At 31.7% G+C, this 22,823-nt stretch overlaps 3 protein-coding genes and 1 pseudogene across 5 annotated transcripts; all 4 read right to left on the minus strand.

Moving 5' to 3' along the window:
• Positions 1-54: 54 nt before the first annotated feature.
• Positions 55-2,482, minus strand: LOC146940471 (linamarin synthase 1-like). Its single transcript, XM_085754168.1, has 2 exons — positions 1,797-2,482; positions 55-1,118 (listed from the first exon to the last, which is right to left on the minus strand). The coding sequence occupies exons 1-2, from the start codon at positions 2,311-2,313 to the stop codon at positions 175-177; spliced, it is 1,461 nt and encodes a 486-aa protein (XP_085610294.1). The 5' UTR covers positions 2,314-2,482; the 3' UTR covers positions 55-174.
• A 2,297-nt stretch (positions 2,483-4,779) lies between these two features.
• Positions 4,780-8,716, minus strand: LOC146940472 (linamarin synthase 1-like; annotated as a pseudogene). The gene is made up of 2 exons (XR_015032020.1): positions 8,024-8,716; positions 4,780-5,769 (listed from the first exon to the last, which is right to left on the minus strand). The product of XR_015032020.1 is annotated as a linamarin synthase 1-like (transcript).
• Positions 8,717-10,321: 1,605 nt separating this feature from the next.
• On the minus strand, positions 10,322-13,431 carry LOC146940473 (linamarin synthase 1-like). Of its 2 annotated transcripts, XM_085754170.1 has the most exons (3): positions 12,845-13,431; positions 10,904-11,533; positions 10,322-10,818 (listed from the first exon to the last, which is right to left on the minus strand). In XM_085754170.1, the coding sequence occupies exons 1-3, from the start codon at positions 13,359-13,361 to the stop codon at positions 10,793-10,795; spliced, it is 1,173 nt and encodes a 390-aa protein (XP_085610296.1). In that variant the 5' UTR covers positions 13,362-13,431; the 3' UTR covers positions 10,322-10,792. The 2 variants fall into 2 exon arrangements, with proteins under 2 accessions (XP_085610296.1, XP_085610295.1); XM_085754169.1 differs by having other exon boundaries at positions 10,322-11,533.
• A 1,756-nt stretch (positions 13,432-15,187) lies between these two features.
• Positions 15,188-18,826, minus strand: LOC146940474 (linamarin synthase 1-like). The gene is made up of 2 exons (XM_085754171.1): positions 18,310-18,826; positions 15,188-16,348 (listed from the first exon to the last, which is right to left on the minus strand). The coding sequence occupies exons 1-2, from the start codon at positions 18,803-18,805 to the stop codon at positions 15,405-15,407; spliced, it is 1,440 nt and encodes a 479-aa protein (XP_085610297.1). The 5' UTR covers positions 18,806-18,826; the 3' UTR covers positions 15,188-15,404.
• Positions 18,827-22,823: the final 3,997 nt, after the last annotated feature.

Genomic DNA, 22,823 nt, shown 5'->3' on the forward strand with positions numbered 1-22,823 from the left:
TGATTAATTAAGTGAATTCTTTGTCCCAGAAAATATTGCTTATGGTCAATCTTAAGAACTAACAATAATGAAAGCATAAATATTAAGTGGAAACAGTTTAGCTAAAAGTAATAGAACAGAAATGTTGCATCTCAGCAAAAAATATATAGACCATACTAGACTTGTATTTGCGACTCAAATAGCTTTATGATGAAGAACCTCTTTAATTAACTTCTGAAAATTATTGTATGATGATCCCCTCAAATTAGTAGCTTTTCTAGCTTCATCCTTCCACTCCAAGCACTTTTGTCTCATTTCTTTTCCCTTGTCTCCTTCCATCATTTCCATCACAATTTCTGTGATATCATCCCTTTTAACATCATGGTTAATTTCCATCCCTATTTTCCAAGACTTGCATAAATACCTACAATTTGTTTGTTGCTCAGCAAAGAAAGGCCAACAAATAGTAGGAACACCTGAAGAAATGGATTCAATTGTAGAATTCCAACCACAATGAGTCAAGAATCCCCCAACTGATGGATGAGCAAGCACTTGATCTTGAAAGCACCAACTAGTTATGTATCCTCTATCCTTGACCTCATCTAAAAAATCTTGTGGCAATGTTGAAGTCTCTTCACCCATTGCTACATCTGGTCTCACTATCCATACAAAAGGTAATTTACTATTTGCTATTCCCCATGCAAATTCTTTCAGATGATGATTTGTCATAACAGTTATACTTCCATAATTAATATATAGTACTGAGCAAGGTTCCCATTTACTCAACCATTTTATACATTCTGGGTCATTTTTCCAAAAACTTGAACCACTTGCTGTAAAACCATTTTCTTTCTCAGGAAAATGTCTACCAAGCATTTGAACCGGGCCAATGCTATATATGTTTGGGTTGTTGGCCCTAAGGGTATCAAGGGTTTCACCTTCCAATTCTTCGAACGTGTTAATGATTATTGTCGATGATCTCAAACAATTTTGTGTCTCGGAGACCACAAAATCAAACAAAACATCACTTAGATCTGCGATTCTCATGAAGCTTGGAAGATCTTTTAGTCTGATATCTTTCATTCCTGAGATCCAATCTAGACTTGTATCCAAGGTGCCATCATCAATAAAAGTTTCATCTACGAATTTGATTAAAGTAGGTTAAAGGGAATAAAGTTTCACAATATAAATTTGAATGGATGACATCTTGTTTGAATTAGTCAATCTTTAAAACATTTATACATCCAACAAGCCTAGAACCCGAGCAATGTCGGATTCCGAAAGAATTTCAAAATATATCACATAAGGGAAAATGTAATAATGAACTTCATTAGAACTTGTCTTTTGTATTGTATGAGGAGTGAAAATTTGAACTCTTCTCCTATGTATTTTAATTTCAGATTTGTTGCATAAAAATTTATTTTGAAGATGAAACTATGTAAAAAGCATAGACTCCGACAGAGACACCTAAGATGACACTGACACGAACAAGTCGACACTGCTAATGTACAAAACAATTGACACCACTGCATATATATTAAATTATTTATCAAAATATATACATGTGCATTTAAAAAAGTTTTAAAACAAGATACAATAATATTTGGCATTTATTTATACATCTAAAAGCTAAAAATGATGTAATCATTGGATTATACTTCTAAACACATCTTTGACTCTTGCAAATATATATATGAGATGTGTCAAAGGAGTGTCATACAAGTTGCGGACAACGCAACAAGTCTAGTCATAGATGTGTCCGTGCTTCATATATATGCAGAAAACAATCAGAAGGAGATACTACTAGTTTAACTTACCTTTGAAGGGAATAATTCTCCTCTCAACAAGCTCGCCGTATTGTAAATATCCCAAAAAGCCACAAGCAGAAGCAGTCCAAAACACTAGCTCTTGAATGCCTAAATCTTTTGCTACTCTTCCAGCAAAGCCCAAAAAACCATCAGCAACTATGCAAGTAACTGGAATATGTGGTGAAGAAGTGTTGAGCTTTTTCACAAGCTCTTTCAAAGGAGTGTAAAAGTTTTTTCTACTTGCATCACACAACGTTGGAACATCTTGTGTTGCATCTTTATCTGATTCTGGTAAACCATCAGGTATGGTCTCAAACTGAAAATCAGGTAGACCCTTGACAAAGTCAGCTCCAAGAGATTTTACCAAACGTTTGTGGTTGAATTCAGTGTTTACAAAGGTTATGTGAAAACCGTTGCAACGTAGGAGTTTGGCTAGTTGCATGAAAGGGTTCACATGACCTTGTGCTGGAAATGGTACAAATACAGCATGAGGCTTTTGTTGGGTTTGAGGAGAATAAGAGTCCATTTTTATTCAAATATCAATTTTCAAAGCACTATTATATGTTTGTCAATAGAAGCCAAACTTATACAGTGGCGGTGGTGGTATAGCTTTGCCCTGCTTGGGGGTCGGTCAGAAGAACAAAGAGATAGCGAACCTTATCTCAATATTGTTACATGCAAATTCTATAATTTGTTTGTTATAAGTTTATAACTATTCAAATAAACATTTAAAAAAAAAAACTCAAGATAATTGTCACTGAAGTTAATTTAAAATATTTCAGTTGAAGACATTTTACATTGAAGATTAATTTGAGTGTACTTTCGGCCTCTTAAGTATCACAGTTGTGTAATTTTTGCACCTTATTTTTTTCGAGCGATTTTGATCCATCAATTTATCTCCCCTTGTGATTTGGCAATACTTGTCCCTTCCAATTTTTCTCCGAATTCACTATGAAGAGACATCATTGATTTACGTGACACTCAATTCGCATAATCAATGTGACTTTTATTAGAGGAAAATGATTGTTGGTAAGACACTCACAAGTACGACAACCTGACAAATTGTAAATTTATAGCTTTTGGACGGAACTTGAATAATAACATCACATTTATTCTCCCTCTTTATTGTATATGTCAATCGCTTTTGTGTGTCATTGGATGAAACTTGTATAATAACATCTGGTTATTTTGATATTAGAATGTAATTGTCGATTCCATCAATGCAAAAGGAGAAAGACACTACCTCTGTGAATAGCAAAAAGACATATATGATGGTATTACCAGAGGAGAACAACAGTGATGGATGGATAGTTGGAACACTATAAGAATCAAGTGCTCATACAAAATTTACATGAAGATAATAGATATTTAGCAAGTGTACCAAATTCAATCGAAGTAATAAAAATTCGTATCCACGAGGACAGTTGTTAACTTCTATTTAGCAATTTCATTATTAAAAGGATGTATTAAATTCAAAGGTGTCATAGGCAGTTGAGTTGATTTTTGTAACACGACCAGAATAAAAACAATTAAAGTTGGTTTTAGGAATTTATGAGAAAAAATATGGTTTAGACCTTCGAATCCTCTAATATTCCTCTACGGTAATTTGCACTCCCAATTCAAGCAATTTCAATCTAATCTAACGACGAACTAACATGATAATTCTACTCAATCTCTTGACCTAGAATTCTCTCCGCAAGTGATAACCCCTTAATCTCTTAAGTGAATTCGGGACTATTGGAGGCTTAACAGAACGTTAATCCATTAGTCATAACTTAATAATGATCTATCTCTAGCTTGATTACTTAGGTTAAACTTATTATCTAGATCAAAGTCAAAAGTCAGGGTTAATGGTCATTCAATCTCTAAGATCAATTTGCATATTCATAAACTAGTGCTAATAGTCAATAATAAACGTAAGCAAACACAAAGTAATATGAATTAAACTATACTTTCATTGATATTCAAGGGAGTTCATACAAAATTAGGTTTTCATATGGTTACATTAGATTCATTTAGATCTCAACCACAGAGATTAGTTACTCATAGCCAAAGTACAAGATAACTAACATAAAAACAAGGATTCGTACAAGTATAGGATGATTAACTATGAGTTTTGATGGTTGCCCACCAGATCTGTAAAGTTTCAGCTCCAAAATATGTGTTAGGTCTAAAAATTCATGAACCCCTATTTAGAAAACAGACTTTTCATTATATAGACCTGTGAAAATTAGCCCCCGAGATGTAAAAATCGGTGCCCGAGCTTGCTCGCTCCTGAAGAAATCGACGCCGAATGTGCAAATTCGGTGGCCGAAAAATGTCGAATGTAAAAGGGCATCTTGTGGTTGGAAATCGGTTCCCGAATTTGGATTACCTGGAAATCCTAAATTTAATTTTGTCCTTTTTTGTGCTTTCAGCTCCCATAAACTTGATGAATTTCTCTTAAAATTACATAAAAATGATTGCTAAAAGAGTAACGACGGAGTGTCATTAATAATTTTAGAAATAGATGTTTCCAAGATTTTAAAGACATGTGTACACTTGATCATTATGATAACTTTTTATTTCTATGTACTGTTAGTCTCTATTCTATTCTATTCTAGAAATTAATTCACATTCTCATGAAAATTTATTAATATCAATCGTATAATGGTTAAATATTAAGTGATTTTTTTCCCATCAAATATTTCTCATAGTCAATCTTGAGAACTAACATTAAGTGGAAATAGTTTAGCTAAAAGCTAAAAAAACTCTTTTTAGCAAAAATGAAGTGAGTTTTTTTTGTGAACCCTCCGATTATCAGGGGAAGGGACTCTCATAATCTAGAGTTTGGTTATGAGATAAGTGTAATTTGACAAAAAATTGTTCCATTCTAGAATCGAATTATAGTTCTCTCGAAAGATTTGTTATTTGGTGAACATCGTTAACTATTTGAGCTCAATTATTTAGTTAAAATAGAAATGCTTTGACCACAAGTAATATAATATAAGTATTACAACTAAACAAAATATAATTCATATTAGACTAATATTTGCAACTCAAATAGCATTTTGATGAAGAACATCTCTGATTAACTTATGAAAATTATTGTATGAACATCCTCCCAAACCAGTAGTTTTAGCAGCTTTCTTCTTCCATTCCAAGCACTTGTGTCTCATTTCTTTTCCCTTTTCTCCTTCCATCATTTCCATCACAATTTCTGTTATATCATCCCTTTTAACATCATGGTTAATTTCCATCCCTATTTTCCAAGTGTTGCATAAATACCTACAATTTGTTTGTTGCTCAGCAATAAAAGGCCAACAAATGGTAGGCACACATGCAGAAATTGCTTCAAGTGTAGAATTCCAACCACAATGAGTCAAGAATCCCCAAATTGATGGATGAGCAAGCACTTGGTCTTGCATGCACCAACTTGTTATGTATCCTCTATCCTTGACCTCATCTAGAAACTCTTGTGGCAAAGTTGAAGTCTCTTCACCAATTGCTACATCTGGTCTCATTATCCATAAAAATGGTAATTTACTATTTGCTATTCCCCATGCAAATTCTTTCAAGTGATGATTTGTCATAACAGTTATACTTCCATAATTAATATATAGTACTGAGCAACGTTCCCATTTACTCAACCATTTTATACATTCTGGGTCATTTTTCCAAAAACTTGAACCACTTGCTTTAAAACCTTTTTCTTTCTCAGGAAAATGTCGACCAAACATGTGAATTGGGCCAATGCTATATATGTTTGGGTTGTTGGCCCTAAGGGTGCGAAGGGTTTCACCTTCCAATTCTTCGAACGTGTTAATGATTATTGTCGATGATCTCAAACAATTTTGTGTCTCGGTGACCACAAAATCAAACAAACTATCACTTAGATCGGTGACTTTGATGAAGCTTGGAAGATCTTTTAGTCTGATATTTCTCATTCCTGAGATCCAATCTAAACTTGTATCCAAAGTGCCATCATCGATAAAAGTTTCATCTAAAAATTTGATAAAAGTAAGTTAAAGGGAATAAAGTTTCAAACCATTTATACACCCAACAAGCCCAGAACCTTGGCAATGTGTGTGGGATTCCAAATAATTTCAAAATATATCACATAAGAAGAGCTGCAATTAGTTCATTAGAACTTTATCTGTAAAATTGTAAGAGGAGTGAAATTTTAAACCTTTCTCTTATATATTTTGATTTCAGTTTTTTTCTTTTCGATGTAAAATTATTTTGAAAACGAGGTTATTTATGAAGCGCAGACACCTAACACACTGACACGGCTAATGTATAAAACAAAGGACATTGATACTGCTGCATATATATATATATATATATATATATATATATATATATTAATTTATTATTAAAGATCTAAATTGATTATCAAAATACGTACATATGCATCTAACTTGAACAATTTATTTCATTAAAAAAGTTCTAAAACAAAATACTATAATATTTGACCTTTTATTTATCTAATAAACTAAAAATGTTGTAATGGAAAAGAATGTCTATAACCCTCATTGGATAATACTTCTAAACACATCTTTGACTTTTACAATAGATATGTCTGAGATGTGTTGAAGGAGTGTCTATAGTGTGTGGAAGCAAAGACAAAATTCAAAAATATCATACATTATATTTGTCTGACATGCATCGTACGAGTGTTACATAGGTTTTGGACACCAGTCTAAGGAGTGTCGAAGTAAAGGAAAAACAACTTTATTTCAGACACTTTATGAGTTGTCTGACATGTATCTTATAGGCAATGTTCTACAAATCGAGTGTTAACTCGCCGAGTTTACCGAATTTACGTTTTTAGGTACCAAAATCGTGTCAACTCAGAGGTAAACTCGATTTCTGGTAAAATCGGAATGTTTGACGAGTTAACTTGGTCAAACTCGGTAAACTCGGATAAAATTGGGTAAACTTGGGTAAACTCGTGTAAAATCAGAATGTAAGTCTAATTTTTTTTTTTTTTTATAGTTTTATTAACAACTTTAGGAACTTATGAAACTTGCCTTTCTGGATGGTTAAGACTTAAGAGACTTATGATTTTGCAAGTTTAGGACGGTGTATTGAATTAAGATTTCAAGGGATTTTAAAAGACTTTTTAATGATAATTTTATTTTTTGGTATTCAATCAAGACTTTTATAGAATATAAATAAATCTCATGGTATTCAATCAAGACAATCAAGATTTTTTATTCAGGGCAACCAAATCTCATGGTATTCAATCAAGATATGTACCAACTTATTTTGTATTTTGATTTTAGTTGAACATAGTGTTTTATTATGGTGGTTGGAAACCTTTATAATTTAGTCATATTTTGCACTATTGGACCATTTACAATACTATATTAGTTTACATATGTCATGTAAATAATAAATTTTATTTAATTTTAATTTTAGGTAAACTCGTACGAGTTCTCGAGTCGAGTTTACGAGTCGAGTTTACCTAAGTAAAACGAGTTGAGGTAAACTCTCGAGTTGTAAAACCTTGCTTATAGGGATGGCAATGGGTATCATACGAGCAAGATACTATAGTGTCCCTTCCCATACATGTGTTTGTAAAAAAATGCATGTACCAAAGCTTGTATCCTCGTGGGCAACAACTTTACTGCCCATCCTCATACCTATAGGCTCCTAAATGTCCATAACCGCATCTATTACCTACACTTTAACTATTAAAAGACAATAAAAGCATCACAACTGAAATAAAACTATGATCTAAATTTGTTTAAATCAACTAATAAAATAGTATGAATCGTTGTATTTGCGAAACAAAATACATTTAAAATATCCCTTAAAAAATTGTACACATGAGGGAGCGGTTACTATATTAAGCAATTTTTATGTTTAGATTTAGTCTTAATAGCTAAATAAATAAATTAATTGTTTACCAAAAATAAATAAATAAATTATTTATCATATATATATATATATATATATATATATATATATATATATATATATATATATATATATATGGGTTGCGGGGCTGAGCAGTATAGTGCCCTTACCCGCGCTCATACCCGTTTAAATTTACGGGAAATTACCCGGATCCATGAAAGTGGGGTTTTACTCTACCCATTAAAGGTATTTTTTTGAGGGTAACCATCGAGTCTGGATCCAATTGTCATCCCTACTAAGTGTCCGATACCGCGAGATGCCTAGTCCTCGAGGTGTCCGTGCTTCATGTATGCAGAAAACAAACGGAATGAGATACTACTAATTTAACTTACCTTTCAAGGGAATAATTCCCCTGTTAACAAGCTCATCTCGTATTGTAAATATCCCAACAAACCACAAGCAGAAGCAGTCCAAAACACTAGTTCTTGAATCCCCAAATCTTTTGCCACTCTTCCAGCAAAGCCCGCAATTCCATCAGCAATTATGCAAGTAACTGGAATATGTAGTGAAGAAGTGTTGAGCTTTTTCACAAGCTTTTTCAAAGGAGCGTAAAAGTTTTTCCAACTTGCTTCACATAACGATACAACATCTTGTGTTGCATTTTTATCAGATTCGGGTAAACCATCAGGAATAGTCTCAAACTGAAAATCTGGCAGACCCTTTAGAAACTCTGCTCCAAGAGATTTAATCAAACGTTTGTGGTTGAATTCAGTGTTCACAATGGTTACGTGAAAACCTTTGCAACGAAAGAGTTTGGCAAGTTGCATGAAAGGGTTCACATGACCTTGTACTGGAAATGGTACAAATACAGCATGAGGCTTTTGTTGGGTATGCGGAGAGGTAGAATAAGAATCCATTTTTGTTCAAATAACAATTTTCTAAGCACTATTATATGTTTGTGAATTAATAGGAGACAAACTTGTACAGGTTCATGTGATCGGTTTAGCTTTGCCCTGCATGGGATCGGTTTGTCATTTTATCTGTGAGGGTCAGAAAGAACAAAGAGATAGCAAATTTTCAAGCATATACGTAAATCACTACATATCCACTTAAATAGTAGCGAACCTTATCTCAATATTGTTACATGCAAATTCTACAATTTGTTTGTTATTAGTTTATAACTATTCTAATAAATATTTAAAAAAAAAAAATCAAGATAATTTGTATTAATTTAAAATATTTCAGTAGAAGACATTTTACATTGAAGATTAATTTGAGTGTACTTTCGGCCTCTTAATTATCACAGTAGTGTAATTTTGGCACCTCATTTTTTTTTCAAGCGATTTTGATCTGTTAATTTATCTCCCTTTGTGATTTGGCAATGAACTATGCTATTTGCAGCAAAGGAAAAACTCGCGAACACATTACGAATGAAATACAACCATTAGATTGTTTGCCATTTGTCTAAAAACATGGCTTGATGAGAGTAAAAGGGACCCGCTGCCAATGCATGTTGCCTGTCGTGATGTTTTCTTAAATACTTATGTCGCGATATATATCTTTATCCTTTGGCAATACTAGTCCCTTCCAATTTTTCACCAAATTCACCGTAAAGAGAAATCATTGATTGACGTGACACTCAACTTGTATAGTCAACGTGACTTTAATTAAAGGAGAAAGATTGTTGGCACAACACCCATAACTTATGGGCCATAAGCACGTTCAATCTGACAAATTGTAAATTACAGCTCATGAATGAAACATATGTAACTTCTATAAATCAATCACTTTTGTGTGTCATTGTGTTTAGTGTGTATCTATGAAGCCCCGATACGGATACGGGTGCGGATACGATACGGATACGCAGATTTTTTTAAATTTAGGATTACGTTAACAAAAATTTATAATAAAACTTATATGTATGTAAAATACTTGAAGAAAATTAACATTGATTACTCTTCATTATTGTATTATTATAAAAATTACAATTTTTTAAAATAATACATGTGATCAAAATAATTTTTTTTTGAAAGTTTTCTTATAAACCATATTACATTTTCATATGTTGGGATATTGAAAGAAACATCATTAAAAGAACTCAGCATAAATTTTATCTAATGTTGATTAACTGAATCACATCTCTCGCTATGTTCATCCACAAGAAGTATAATTTTAAGTGTTTCATTCAGAAACAAATTTATTGATGCATATCTAAAATTGAGTCATATACATCTATAATGAATTTTTACAACATTGTCTCACTTTTTTACTCTTCATCTTTTTCTAGGATACGTGTCTGTGAAGTATCTTAGAAGTATCCTTGTGTCAGGGCCATCCCTGAGAATTCGGAGGCTCGGCTCTGGGAATGAAAAGAGGCCAGTGATAAAATCAAAATGTATTTTTTTTAAAAGAGCAATGTTCTATTTATATTTTTTAAAAGATAAATACAAGGTGTTGTATATATGCGGTACACCCAAAGGTGAAAATGATTACCGTATACATAAGGAACCCCCACCTAACACCAAAAGCAAGAGGACAGAAAATGGCTGGGGGTATTAAAAAAAAATTGGAGGGCAGTAGTACTAGTGGGTATTAAAAAAAAAATTGAGGCCCATGGCTGAGGGAGGCCCAGCTCTGTTGAGCTGTTTGCACCCCCTCAGGGTCGGGCCTGCCTTGTGTATCTGTGGAGTATCACATAAGTATCCGATAAAATATTTATTAAAAATTAAAATAATTAATTCCGATACTTCGTGGATACGCATCCGCGAGTATCCGTGGAGTATCGGTATCCGATACGTATCCGGTACGGATACGTCTCTGTTTTGGAGTATTCGGGCTTCATAGGTGTGTATACATTAGAGTTGTGCCATATACACTTCTCTTATTTAAAATTAAATATTAAAAATGCCTAGAAACACCAAAAAGTATGACGCATCATACTAGACTAATTTTTGGAACTCAAGCAGCATTTTGATGAAGAACCTCTTTGACTAACTTATGAAAATTATTGTATGACAATCCTCCCAAATCAGTAGTTTCTGCAGCTTTCTTCTTCCATTCCAAGCACTTGTGTCTCATTTCTTTTCCCTTTTCTCCTTCCATCATTTCCATCACAATTTTTGTTATATCATCCCTTTTAACATCGTGGTTAATTTCCATCCCTATTTTCCAAGTGTTGCATAAATACCTACAATTTGTTTGTTGCTCAGCAAAGAAAGGCCAACAAATAGTAGGCATACCAGAAGATATAGTTTCAAGTGTAGAATTCCAACCACAATGAGTTAGGAATCCTCCAACTGATGGATGAGCAAGCACTTGGTCTTGAAAGCACCAACTAGTTATGTATCCTCTATCCTTAACTTCATCTAGAAAATCTTGTGGCAAAGATGAAGTTTCTTCACCCATTACTACATCTGGCCTCATTATCCATAAAAACGGTAACTTACTATTTGCTATTCCCCATGCAAATTCTTTCAAGTGGTGATCAGTCATAACAGTTACACTTCCATAATTAACATATAGGACTGAGCAAGGTTTCCATCTATTCAACCATGTTATGCATTCTATGTCAGATTTCCATAAACTCGAACCACTTGCCGTAAAACCATGTTCCATCTCAGGAAAGTGCCTACCAAGCATGTGAAGTGGACCAATGTCATATATGTTTGGGTTTTTGGCCCTAAGGGTGTCAAGGGCTTCACCTTCCAATTCTTCAAATGTGTTTATTATAATCATTGATGATCTTATACAATTTTGTGCTTCCGAACCTTGGAAATTAAACATTATATCATTTAGATTTGTGATTCTTATGAAGCTTGGAAGATCTTTTAGTCTAATATCTTTCATTCCTGAGATCCAATCTAAATTTGTTTCCAAGGTGCCATCGACAACAAAATTTTCATCTGAAAATTTAAGAAAAGTAGGTTGTGAGAGCACTTTCCAACATATAAATTTGGATGATTGTAGATTTGTAGTGGTTAAATTTAATTAAGGACATTTATTGATACAAAAGGTGTATTTCTTTCAAGGTTCTCACAAATATTCTTGGAAAAGTTAGTTGAAAATATAACATTATAACTCCCTCTATTACTACGTTAATGAATGTAAATTATAAGCAACTTTTTTTCTTATGAAAATTTGACAGTGATTAAAATTAGAGGGAGTTATAATGTTAATATATAAATAGAGGGAGTAATGAGCCTAAGCAGAAGTCTCACCTCTACTATATAAACACTAATTAGTCTTCTAATTAGTTAGTGCTAACTTTTGAATACGAAACTTTCACATTTTTCAATTCACAAACACTGGTTAGTCTTAGAATTTGGTGTTTACTCTTCTTATTTTCCACCAAAGTTCCGACAATGCATAATTCATAACCATGTAAGAAATAAATGATCACAAGATGCATATTCCATCACCCGTTAAAGATATAATTTAAACAATGTTTAATACAGGGCCGTTCCTACGAATCCAGAGACTCGGCTCAGTAAGGAAAAGAGGCCCCTAATAAAATAAAAATGTTTTTTTTTTTAAAAGAACAATGTTCTATTTAAATTTTTTAAAAGATAAATACAAGGTGTCGTATATATGTTGTACACCCAAAGGTGAAAATCACTACCGTATACATGAGGAACCTCAAACCACTATTCAAAAAAAAAACACCCACCTAACACCAAAAGCAAGAGGACCCAATTCTAATAGGCCTATAACAAGACAACAGAAAATGAAAGTGGAAACCTGGGGAGTAGTGGGGTAGTACTTAATAATACTACTGAGCTATAATTTATTTTTTTAGGCCCATACCTTAAGGAGGCTCAGCTCCATTGAGCAGTTTGCACACCCCAAAGTCTGGCCCTGGTTTAATAATATAATTGCAACCAACACTTGGAAATAAAACTTCTAACCCATCAGTGAATATAATTTTTGAATTATAGGGGCCATTAAAAAAAATTGAGTTATAGGGTAGTGTTTTATGATGTACAGTATATAATAATAATAATAATAATAATAATAATATATAGTTTAGTCAATTAGAATAATTTTCATACTTTATATGTGAAACAGTCATAGATCTCACACAAACTTGTCAAAATGGTGAATATTCAAAGCTATTTGTGAAACAGAGTCACAAGTCTTTGGTTTACCATAACATCTACTTTTCAATTTAAAAATTAAAGCAAATCAAGAGATAAAAGTAAATAATACTATTGTACCTTTGAATGGAAGAATGCCTCTTTTGACAAGTTCATCAAAATACAAATGTCCTACAAAGCCACAAGCAGAAGCAGTCCAAAACTGTAGCTCTAGAATCCCCAAATCTTTTGCTACTCTTCCAGCAAAGCCAGAAAGCCCGTCAGCAATTATGCAAGTAACTGGAACATGGTGTGATGAAGAGTTCAACTTTTTGACAAGCTCTTTCAAAGGAGCATAAAAGTTTTTTTTACTTGCTTCACACAACGGTATAACTTCTTGCGTTGCATCTTTATCTGATTCTGGTAAACCATCAGGTATGGTCTTAAATTGAAAATCTGGTAGACCCTTAACAAAGTCAGCTCCAAGAGACTTTATCAAACGTTTGTGGTTGAATTCAGTGTTGACAAAGGTTATGTGGAAACCTTTGCAACGAAAGAGTTTGGCTAGTTGCATCATTGGGTTCACGTGACCTTGTGCTGGAAATGGTACAAATACAGCATGTGGCTTTTGTTGGCTATGATGAGGATTAGACTCCATTTTAATCAATTTGTTTTTCTTGAGAATTTTTGTATTGTGGGATTGATATTTTTGTGGGTCAATTTCAGTTATTTCAATAGCACTGTATGCTTGTGAATTAATAGGGTGGAGAAGAAGTGAAGAACTAAACAACCAGTAAAATGGTGGCAGGTTTTTTTTTTTGTTTGTTGATAAAGTCAATGGCGGCAGGTTTAGTTTTTTCTTCTAGTCTAATAATAATACAATACTAATGTTTTTTCTTCTGAAAAGGGTGTTAAGGATAATGTTCGGCGATATCCATGTGTAGCGGCGAAGCTCGCGAAAAATTTATGCAGGGGCCAACTATAAAGAAGGATTTTTTTGAAAACAGACGTATTAAATTTAAGGATAAAATATATTTTTAGTCCCATAAATTATAATTTTTTAGGTTTAGTCCTTAAAAAAATTATTCAATTTTTTCATAGTTTTTTAAAATTTTACAAAAAAAGTGTTTTTAGTCTTGAATTTAATCTCTAACAAAAAATTAAGGACTAAAATTAACAAATCTGAGAAACTTAACATAAAAATCGCTATTTTAAAATGTTGGGCAAAATGCATTTGAAGAACCTAATTTCATCAACTGCCTGTTTAATAATAGATTAATAATGTCTTTTCAAATATAAATAAATAAGTTATTTGCAAGAAACTCATTGTCCATTTAATTTGTCTATGACTATTGTCTTGATAATTTTTATTGTTGAAAAAGGTTTCTCTATTGTTGTTATTGAGACCGAAAGTATCAAACCAATACAAATAAATCTATCAATTTTGTATTAGTTTTTTTACTTTATTATTTATGCTAACTTTTGCAACTAATTTTGTTTGGGGTAGCTCAATATTTATTATTTGGGGTAGCCGGATATAAATACATACCGACTAATTCAAGAATAATATTTTTTTTGGGGTAGCCAAGGCTACCCCTCCCATATGAAGGGCTACGCCCCTGTCCATGTGGGATAAAAAAATGGAATATATAGTCAACAATCAACACTAATGCAAGATAACATTTTGGTTGAAGTATTTCTCATCTGAGCTTCAATCATTATGAATAAAAAAAGGCACAACTCTCGAGGTGTGTGAGCGGTTTGAACAAAATTGATGAAATCAAAATTCCAAATCGTACCAAACTGAAAACGTATTCGACTTTGTTTGGTTTGGTTTAAAATCGATCCAATCTAAATTGACTTTGTTTGGTTCGGTTCTTAGTTTTTCATTTTGAGATTTAAGGAACCGATGCTAACCCCACTTCCAATTTTACTAATATTATCTCTCCTCACACACATTTATGATTACGCCTAAAATTAAAGCCTAACATAAAATACTCTTTAATCCATTCACTTTTTTCAATCATCAGTTTATTAATGACATTATCAAGTCCTTATATTTAATAATGTCATTACTCCATTCACTTGATTTGGAATTTTTGTGTTTGACAAATGATGGATGTATGGATCATGGATTATTAAAATATTTGAGCTTGATGAAGTTGTGTTTGATAAACGATGGATGAATGGATCTTAGATATATGAAATATTTATTTTAAAGACGTTGATGTATGAAATATTGAGTAAGGTTACTTATAAAAAGTTGTTTGAAAAATAGAAAACATGAAAAAACACAACATGAGATACAAAGTTCCATAAAATATTTTAGTATGATGTATGTTGTATGCATGAAATACAAGTTTGTGAGAATGCGAATTCTTTTAATTGTATTTTCAAATAAACCGATCAATCGAATTGATCCAAACCGAACCAAATCAATTAGTTTGGTTCGGTTCCTTTTTTGAAAAGGAGTAAAAACCAAACTAAACCGAATCGATAAAGATTTCATTGGTTTGAACATTTTTTTGACTGAAAACCAGTCAAAACCGAACTATTACACCCCAACAACTCTCTACACTAATGCAAAGATAACATGAAATTCAGAATAGTAAGAAATAAAATGATTGATACTAATCAAATAAGAAATATTTTAGCGCTTAGAAATTGAACATATTAGACTGATTAATGATTATCATAGAACTCAAATGGCATTGTGATGAAGAACCTTTTGGATTAACTTATGGAAATTATTGTATGATGATCCTCCCAAATTAGTAGCATCTATAGCTTTCTTCTTCCACTCTAAACTCTTTTGTCTCATTTTTTTCCCCTTTTCTCCTTCCATCATTTCCATCAAAAGTTCTGTTATCTCTTCCCTTTTCACATCATAGTTAATTACCATTCCTATTCTCCAAGTGTTGCATAAATACCTACAATTTGTTTGTTGCTCAGCAAAGAAAGGCCAACAAATAGTAGGAACACCTGAAGAAATGGTTTCAATTGTAGAATTCCAACCGCAATGAGTTAGAAAAACCCCAACTGATGGATGAGCAAGCACTTGGTCTTGCATGCACCAACTTGTTATGTATCCTCTATCCTTAACCTCGTCTAGAAACTCTTGTGGCAAAGTTGAAATTTCTTCACCCATTACTACATCTGGTCTCACAATCCATAAAAATGGTAATTTACTATTTGCTATTCCCCAAGCAAATTCCTTCAAGTGGTGATCTGTCATAATAGTTACACTTCCATAATTAACATATAGGACTGAGCAAGGTTTCCATTTATTCAACCATTTTGTGCATTCTAGGTCACTTTTCCATAAACTTGAACCATTTGCCTTAAAACCATGTTCCTTCTTAGGAAAGTTCCTACCAAGCATGTGAAGTGGACCAATGCTATATATGTTTGGGTTTTTGGCCCTAAGAGCGGCAAGGGCTTCATGTTCTAATTCTTCAAATGTGTTGATTATAATTGTTGATGACCTCAAACAATTCTGTGCCTCAGAACCCAAGAAATCAAACATAATATCATTTAAATCGGTGACTCTCATAAAACTTGGAAGGTCTTTTAGTCTGATATCTTTTATACCAGAGATCCAATCTAAACACGTATCCAAGGTGCCATCAACAATGAAATTTTCATCTAAAAATGTCATAATGAAATTGTCAAAAACTAACAAAAGAAAAACATTGTCATTATTAAACTGTCAAAAAAGTTACGACCAAATTACATTGATATAATGTTATATAAATATCACACTCTTCAATATCGTTTAATTTGATTAATTTTTTTGAAATTTGATTGTTAGATGATAAGTTGATATCGTATAGATTATTCATTTAAAATTTTACATAAATTTAAAATATTTGATATGTTATTGAGACCCACCAAAAATTAATGATATTCAATAAAAGAGCATATACCTTTAATTTTGACTCAATAACATATCCAACGATTTTTCCTTCAAAAAAAAAAAACATATCCAACGATTTACAAAGAAATTTACATAGACTTAATCCCACGGGACACTCGTTAACATTTTCCACAAAATAATCTATATAATTTATGGTTAACATCTTTATAAGTCTATGATATACTCCCTCCGGTCACATTTATAAGCAAAAAATCACTTTTTAAGTTCATTGAATAATTAATGTATTTGGTATATATTATAGACCAAATACATTAGGTGTTGAATGAACCTAAAAAGTAATTTTTTTGCTTATAAATGTGACCGGAGGGAGTAAACCATATAACAAGAGAAGTCAATAGTTGTAGTATTGTTGTTGAGATACGAACTTATCTATTTAGTGGTTGCTTGATAAAACTGTAGAGCAATCAGAAATTATAGTTTTACCCAATATTTTAATTTCAGGTTTTTTTTTTTGCTGTTTTATAACTAATTTGAAAATATAAAATATAAAAGGTTTAATTGTTTCTTCAAAAAATAAAAGGTTTAATTGTATTTTTAATCCTCCTATTTAAAAAAAAAAGTTGTAGTTTCCCGATTTTAAAAATGACTTTTTTAGTCCACCGATTATAGCTTTTTTGTCTTGAATTGTGGTCTATCATCTTATTTTTGGATTATGTTTTATGATGTGATCAGTCCATTTGTGATGAGACAATATTTTTCTAGAGGATGTGACAACACTTATCAAGTATATAAACTAAAAAAAAACACTTATCAAGTACTCCTTCCGTTCCGGAATATCTGACCTATTTACTAAAAAAAAGTGTCCCAAAATAATTAAGTCATTTCAATTTTCAATACAACTTTCATCATTCTCAATACAATATAACTTTAATTAATACTACTTTCATCATTCCCAATTCAATATATTCCATTTTCCCCTTTATTTATACATTTTTCTTAATCTGTGTGAAAAACCAAACTGGCTCAGATATTCCGGGACGGAGGGAGTATATTTTTGTTGACATGACTATTCACGTCATAAATGAATTAACCACGTAACTATAAATGATACGAAAATGAGACCAAAATTCAAAAGAAGAAAAAAATTAGAGACAAAAAAAGTAATTTTTAAATTAGACGGACCAAAACTTAATTTATTTTTTAAAAGTGGACTTGGCCCATAATTATTTAAAAATATTATATATTTATCGAATGAAACATCAAATGCTCAATTTAATCTTAAAAATTGAACCTATCTTAAAAAAAAAAAAGTGCAGTTAAGCTCCTAATTATTTCAAAATATTATATTTTGACTAAGTAATGAAGCACCAAAAATTCAAAATTATTGGGTCATCTGCTTGCACCACCAAACAATCATCCATATTATTAGATGAAATTTTTGCGGATCTCACACTTTAGAAATAAGTCTTCCATAAAATGTTGAGACTCAATAGATTTCATTCAATAAAAAAGTGAGTATTGGATAAAGTGAGTTTTAAGCACTCCTCTCTAAACAAAGGATTTAAAAGTTGTCATTTACAATTATTAGTAAATTTTAATAAAATACTTCATCTCTTCTCTTGTTTTAATTATTATAAAAATTATTATTTTACTAAAGATAATAAATGTCCACCTTTAAATCATTTTTAGATGTTTATATTTTTATTTTATTGAACAAACCATAATTTACCTTTGAATGGAAGAATTCCTCTCTTAACAAGCTCATCATATTGCAAATATCCCACAAAGCCACAAGCAGAAGCAGTCCAAAACTGTATTTCTTGAATGCCCAAATCTCTTGCTACTCTTCCAGCAAAGCCCGAAAGTCCATCAGCAATTATGCAAGTAACTGGAACATGGTGTGATGAAGAGTTCAACTTTTTCACAAGCTCTTTCAAAGGAGCATAGAAGTTTTTCTTACTTGCTTCACACAACGGTATAACCTCTTGTGTTGCATCTTTATCTGATTCTGGTAAACCGTCAGGTATGGTCTCAAATTGAAAATCTGGTAGACCCTTCACAAAATCAGCTCCAAGAGATTTTATCAAACGTTTGTGGTTGAATTCAGTGTTCACAAAGGTTATGTGGAAACCATTACAACGTAGGAGTTTGGCTAGTTGCATGAAAGGGTTCACATGACCTTGTGCTGGAAATGGTACTAATACAACATGTGGCTTTTGGTCCATTTTAATTTGTTTTTCTGTGAGAGTGGGAGTGATACTTGTGTGAATAAATATGCCGGAGGGACTTATAATGTTGGTGGTTTAGTTTCCATTCTTGTAGTAGTAATAATGTAATCTTGAGGATAATGTTTACTGTTTAGGCAATATCATATCTGAGATACGCAATAATTGATATATCGATCTGAGGCATAATATGTGTTGACTCTTAGCAACTTTTTAAGAATTATGTTATATACACAATTATTATTAAGTAACAAGATTTTTAAAATAAAATAAGTTTTGAAAATTTTAATTTTCTATAACTATTACAATTTGTCATCAAGACGGGAAAGGAAACGGAGGAAGAGAGAAATAATTGTATAGTCATAACCTCAAGTAAAAAATCATTTAGATGCACAAATTAAAATAGTATACATATCATTTAATGTTTAAAAAATACCCATAATTTAAAAAAAAAAAAATTGGGGAAAAATAAATTATTATTAATAATGGGAACACTATATAGATCATTTAATAAGTATTTAAATGGTATTTGAAGCATCTATGCATTTTTTCCTTTTATTAAAAATGGGCAAATAATCTATATTTATCTATCTTTTTTGGTGGTGGTCGGGGTTTGAACATTGGACTTTACATAACATTGTCCCTACCAACTGAGCTAAACTCACGAGGACATATATATATATATATATATAGGGGTTTGCAAACTTACTCCCACCCAAAAACATGAATGAGTAAGTTAACAAGCCTACTCCCACTTGCTTTTTACTAAAAACCCAATTATATCTATTGAAACTATGTTATTAATAAAGGATAAACTTGTAAATTGTATTTTATTTTATTTTTTTATTTTTATCCAAAAACATGTTTCTCTAATATTTGTTGTGTACTAAATTACTCTATGTTTTGTCCCCCACACCTAAAGTACTCTAATCTTTTTTTCTTTTACAAAAAAGCACTTGTTAACCTAATTAATTAACTCGTCATCCCAAAAACCATATTACACACAAAGAAAAGGTATCAATAAAATACACAAGGTTGTCTTTAAATTGCATATGACATTGGTGTATATCTGTAGACTTGTTCAACTTACAATACTTGATTATTTTTTATGAATTTATGTGATGCTATATACTCCCAAAACCTGATCGAAATAGCTGTACGTGAGATTAGTATGATTGCATCAGACAATAGAGTGAGAAAACGGTTATTCAAAGGTTTTGCGTTTTTGTTTCAATTAATTAAAAGAAAAATACATAACTGCCCTTGAGTTTAAAACCAACTTGAACTTGTGGAATTGGGTTTTTAGTAATAAGCAAGTGGGAGTAGACTTGCTAACTTAGCAACCCCATATATATATATATATACAAACTATTTGGTGAAAGGTCCATAACCTATTTTATCAATAAAACTGATAATGAGATTTTAACTTTAAAATCTATGCCTTGGTATATTGTTGGGCAAAGGGATCCTATTAACACTCCTTTTCCTCCTGAGAAGAGACTCATGTTAGGAGAAAACGTTGAGGCGATTCCTTATTCGCACACTGCTGTGGAAAAAACCATGGGTAATACTCATGTTACTTTGCAAGAATTAAACTCGATTATAAAAGCTCAGAATTTTTCTAATGCTTATTTGACTCGTATTGGAGATCAATTAATATCTCTTGAAAAGGATATCGAATTTTTAAAAATTTTGGTTGGAAAAAACATTGACAATCAAAAAATTATTATTGACAATTTAAAGAATAAGGATGAACCAACACCTTCAAAAGGATTTTGTGACCAAATTAATGAGTCTCCTATTATTCAACCTCCTGCTAATATTGAAGGATTTAAAATTGACGATAATTCTAATGAATTTTTGAATACCTTACAAGAGAAACTTAAGAAATTAAATCTTAATGTTATTTCTAAAGGTGAAGATTCAGACAATGAATCTCAAGACGTTAATAAAGATTTTGAAAATATTGACGAACTCGCTACTATGTTCAATGATTGTAGTCTTAATGATAAGGCTGATATAAATACTGTTTATACTAAAAGAGGAGTTGATAAAATCTATTACGATAGACCCTCACCGCATGACTTGCTTTTTGAAGAAAATGATGATATCATTCAAAACTCGTACTCGGGTAGATCCATTTATGAATGGAATATAGATGGTCTAAATGATAGACAGATTGTTACTATAATTCAAAAAATGTTAATGTATTCTACTATTTGTAAACAGCAAGGTAATTCTGATAGAAACATTGCTAGTTTTATTACCGTTGGATTCGTGGGCCAACTTAGAGGTTGGTGGGATTGGTATCTCACTGCTGCTCAAAGAGAAGAAATTCTTTCTCATAAAAAAATCATTAAAAATGAAGCCACAGGATCTGTGACTAATACTAATGAAGAAGACGCGGTTTATACTTTGAGTCTTTCCATTATAAACAATTTTGTTGGTACTAGAATACCTGTTGGAGAACGTATTTGTACTCTTTTACAAAATTTACGATGTCCTTCTTTGACACATTTTAGATGGTATAAAGATACCTTTTTATCTAGAGTCTTTATGATTGAAGACCCCAATAGTAGTCATTGGAAAGCAAAATTTGTTGATGGCTTACCTCATCTTTTTGCCGAGAAAGTTAGGCAATCTTTAAGAAATAAAAATGATGGGATAAATATTAATTACCCAAATTTAACCTATGGTCAAATTTCAAATACTTGTATTCAAGAAGGCCTTTCTTTATGTAATGATATAAAATTGAAAAATCAGCTTAAAAAGCAAAAATTAACTGAAAAACACCAACTAGGTGAATTTTGTGAACAATTTGCTTTTGATATTGGCAAACCTACAGCTGAAAGAAAGAATAAGAAGAACATTAGTTCTTCAAATGATACTTCTCAAACTAGGAGAAGAAAACATCATAAGTCTTCTAATAAGAAGAAACATAGAGAAAATTTCTCTAAAGGAAAGTCTAGGGAAAATTTTCCTAGCTCTAAAAATAAAAGGAAAGCGGATAAGTTTTCTAAAGGGATTACTTGCCATAAATGTGGCAAAGCTGGTCATTATGCTACTCAATGCTGGACTAAGAAACAGCTAAATGATATTGAAGATGATAATCTTCGTTCTCAATTAGAGAAAGTCCTATTTAAATATTCTGATAATGAATCAGAAGATAGTAATGAAGTGATAAATCAAATTAATGATTCCACAACTGATAGCGATTCTGATAATAGTTCGGATTCAAATTGTCCTTGCAATGAGGAAATAGACTATTGGAAAAACATAGTCGAAATGAATGGTTTAAATGTTCTTACCGCAGAACAGGATGAAGCTTTCAAAGCTATTGATAGTATTTCAGACATTAATCTGAAAAGAAAAATGTTAGAATTTCTTATTAAGGAAAGTTCTAATAAGGATAAAGGTCCTCATATTATTGATTCGCCTTACAGAATAAGTGAGGTTTTGGCTAGGTTTAATGAAACCAACGTTAAAGAAACTCCTGTTTCTACCAACGATCTTAAAAGAGAAATTAATCTCTTAAAGGGTGAGATAGCTCAAATAAAAAGAGATAATAATATACTATCTCAAAGAATTTTTAAATTAGAAAAGATAGAAATTGAAGAAATTAAGCATAATATTTCTAAAATTGAAGAAGATAAACCTTCTACTTCTGATAACTCTTTTCTTGCTACTATACAAAGGGTTACTTCTCAAAAATGGTTTGTTAAAATAACTCTTGTTATCAACAAAGAATATATTCTTAAAAATGAAATAGCTTTGGTAGATAGTGGTGCAGATCTTAACTGCATTCAGGAAGGAATTATTCCTACGAAATATTTTTCTAAGACCACCCAATCTCTTACCCAAGCTGGAGGAGATAAACTTCAAGTTAATTATAAACTTTCGAATACTTATATTTGTAATCAAAATATTTGTTTACCTACAAATTTTATTTTGGTTAAAAATCTTACTCATAGGATAATATTAGGTACTCCTTTTTTGCATAATATTATGCCTATTATCA

Source organism: Medicago sativa, chromosome 3 (assembly GCF_051527215.1).
Source record: "Medicago sativa cultivar Bolivia chromosome 3, Bolivia_mono, whole genome shotgun sequence".
In the NCBI taxonomy this organism is placed as follows: domain Eukaryota; kingdom Viridiplantae; phylum Streptophyta; class Magnoliopsida; order Fabales; family Fabaceae; genus Medicago; species Medicago sativa.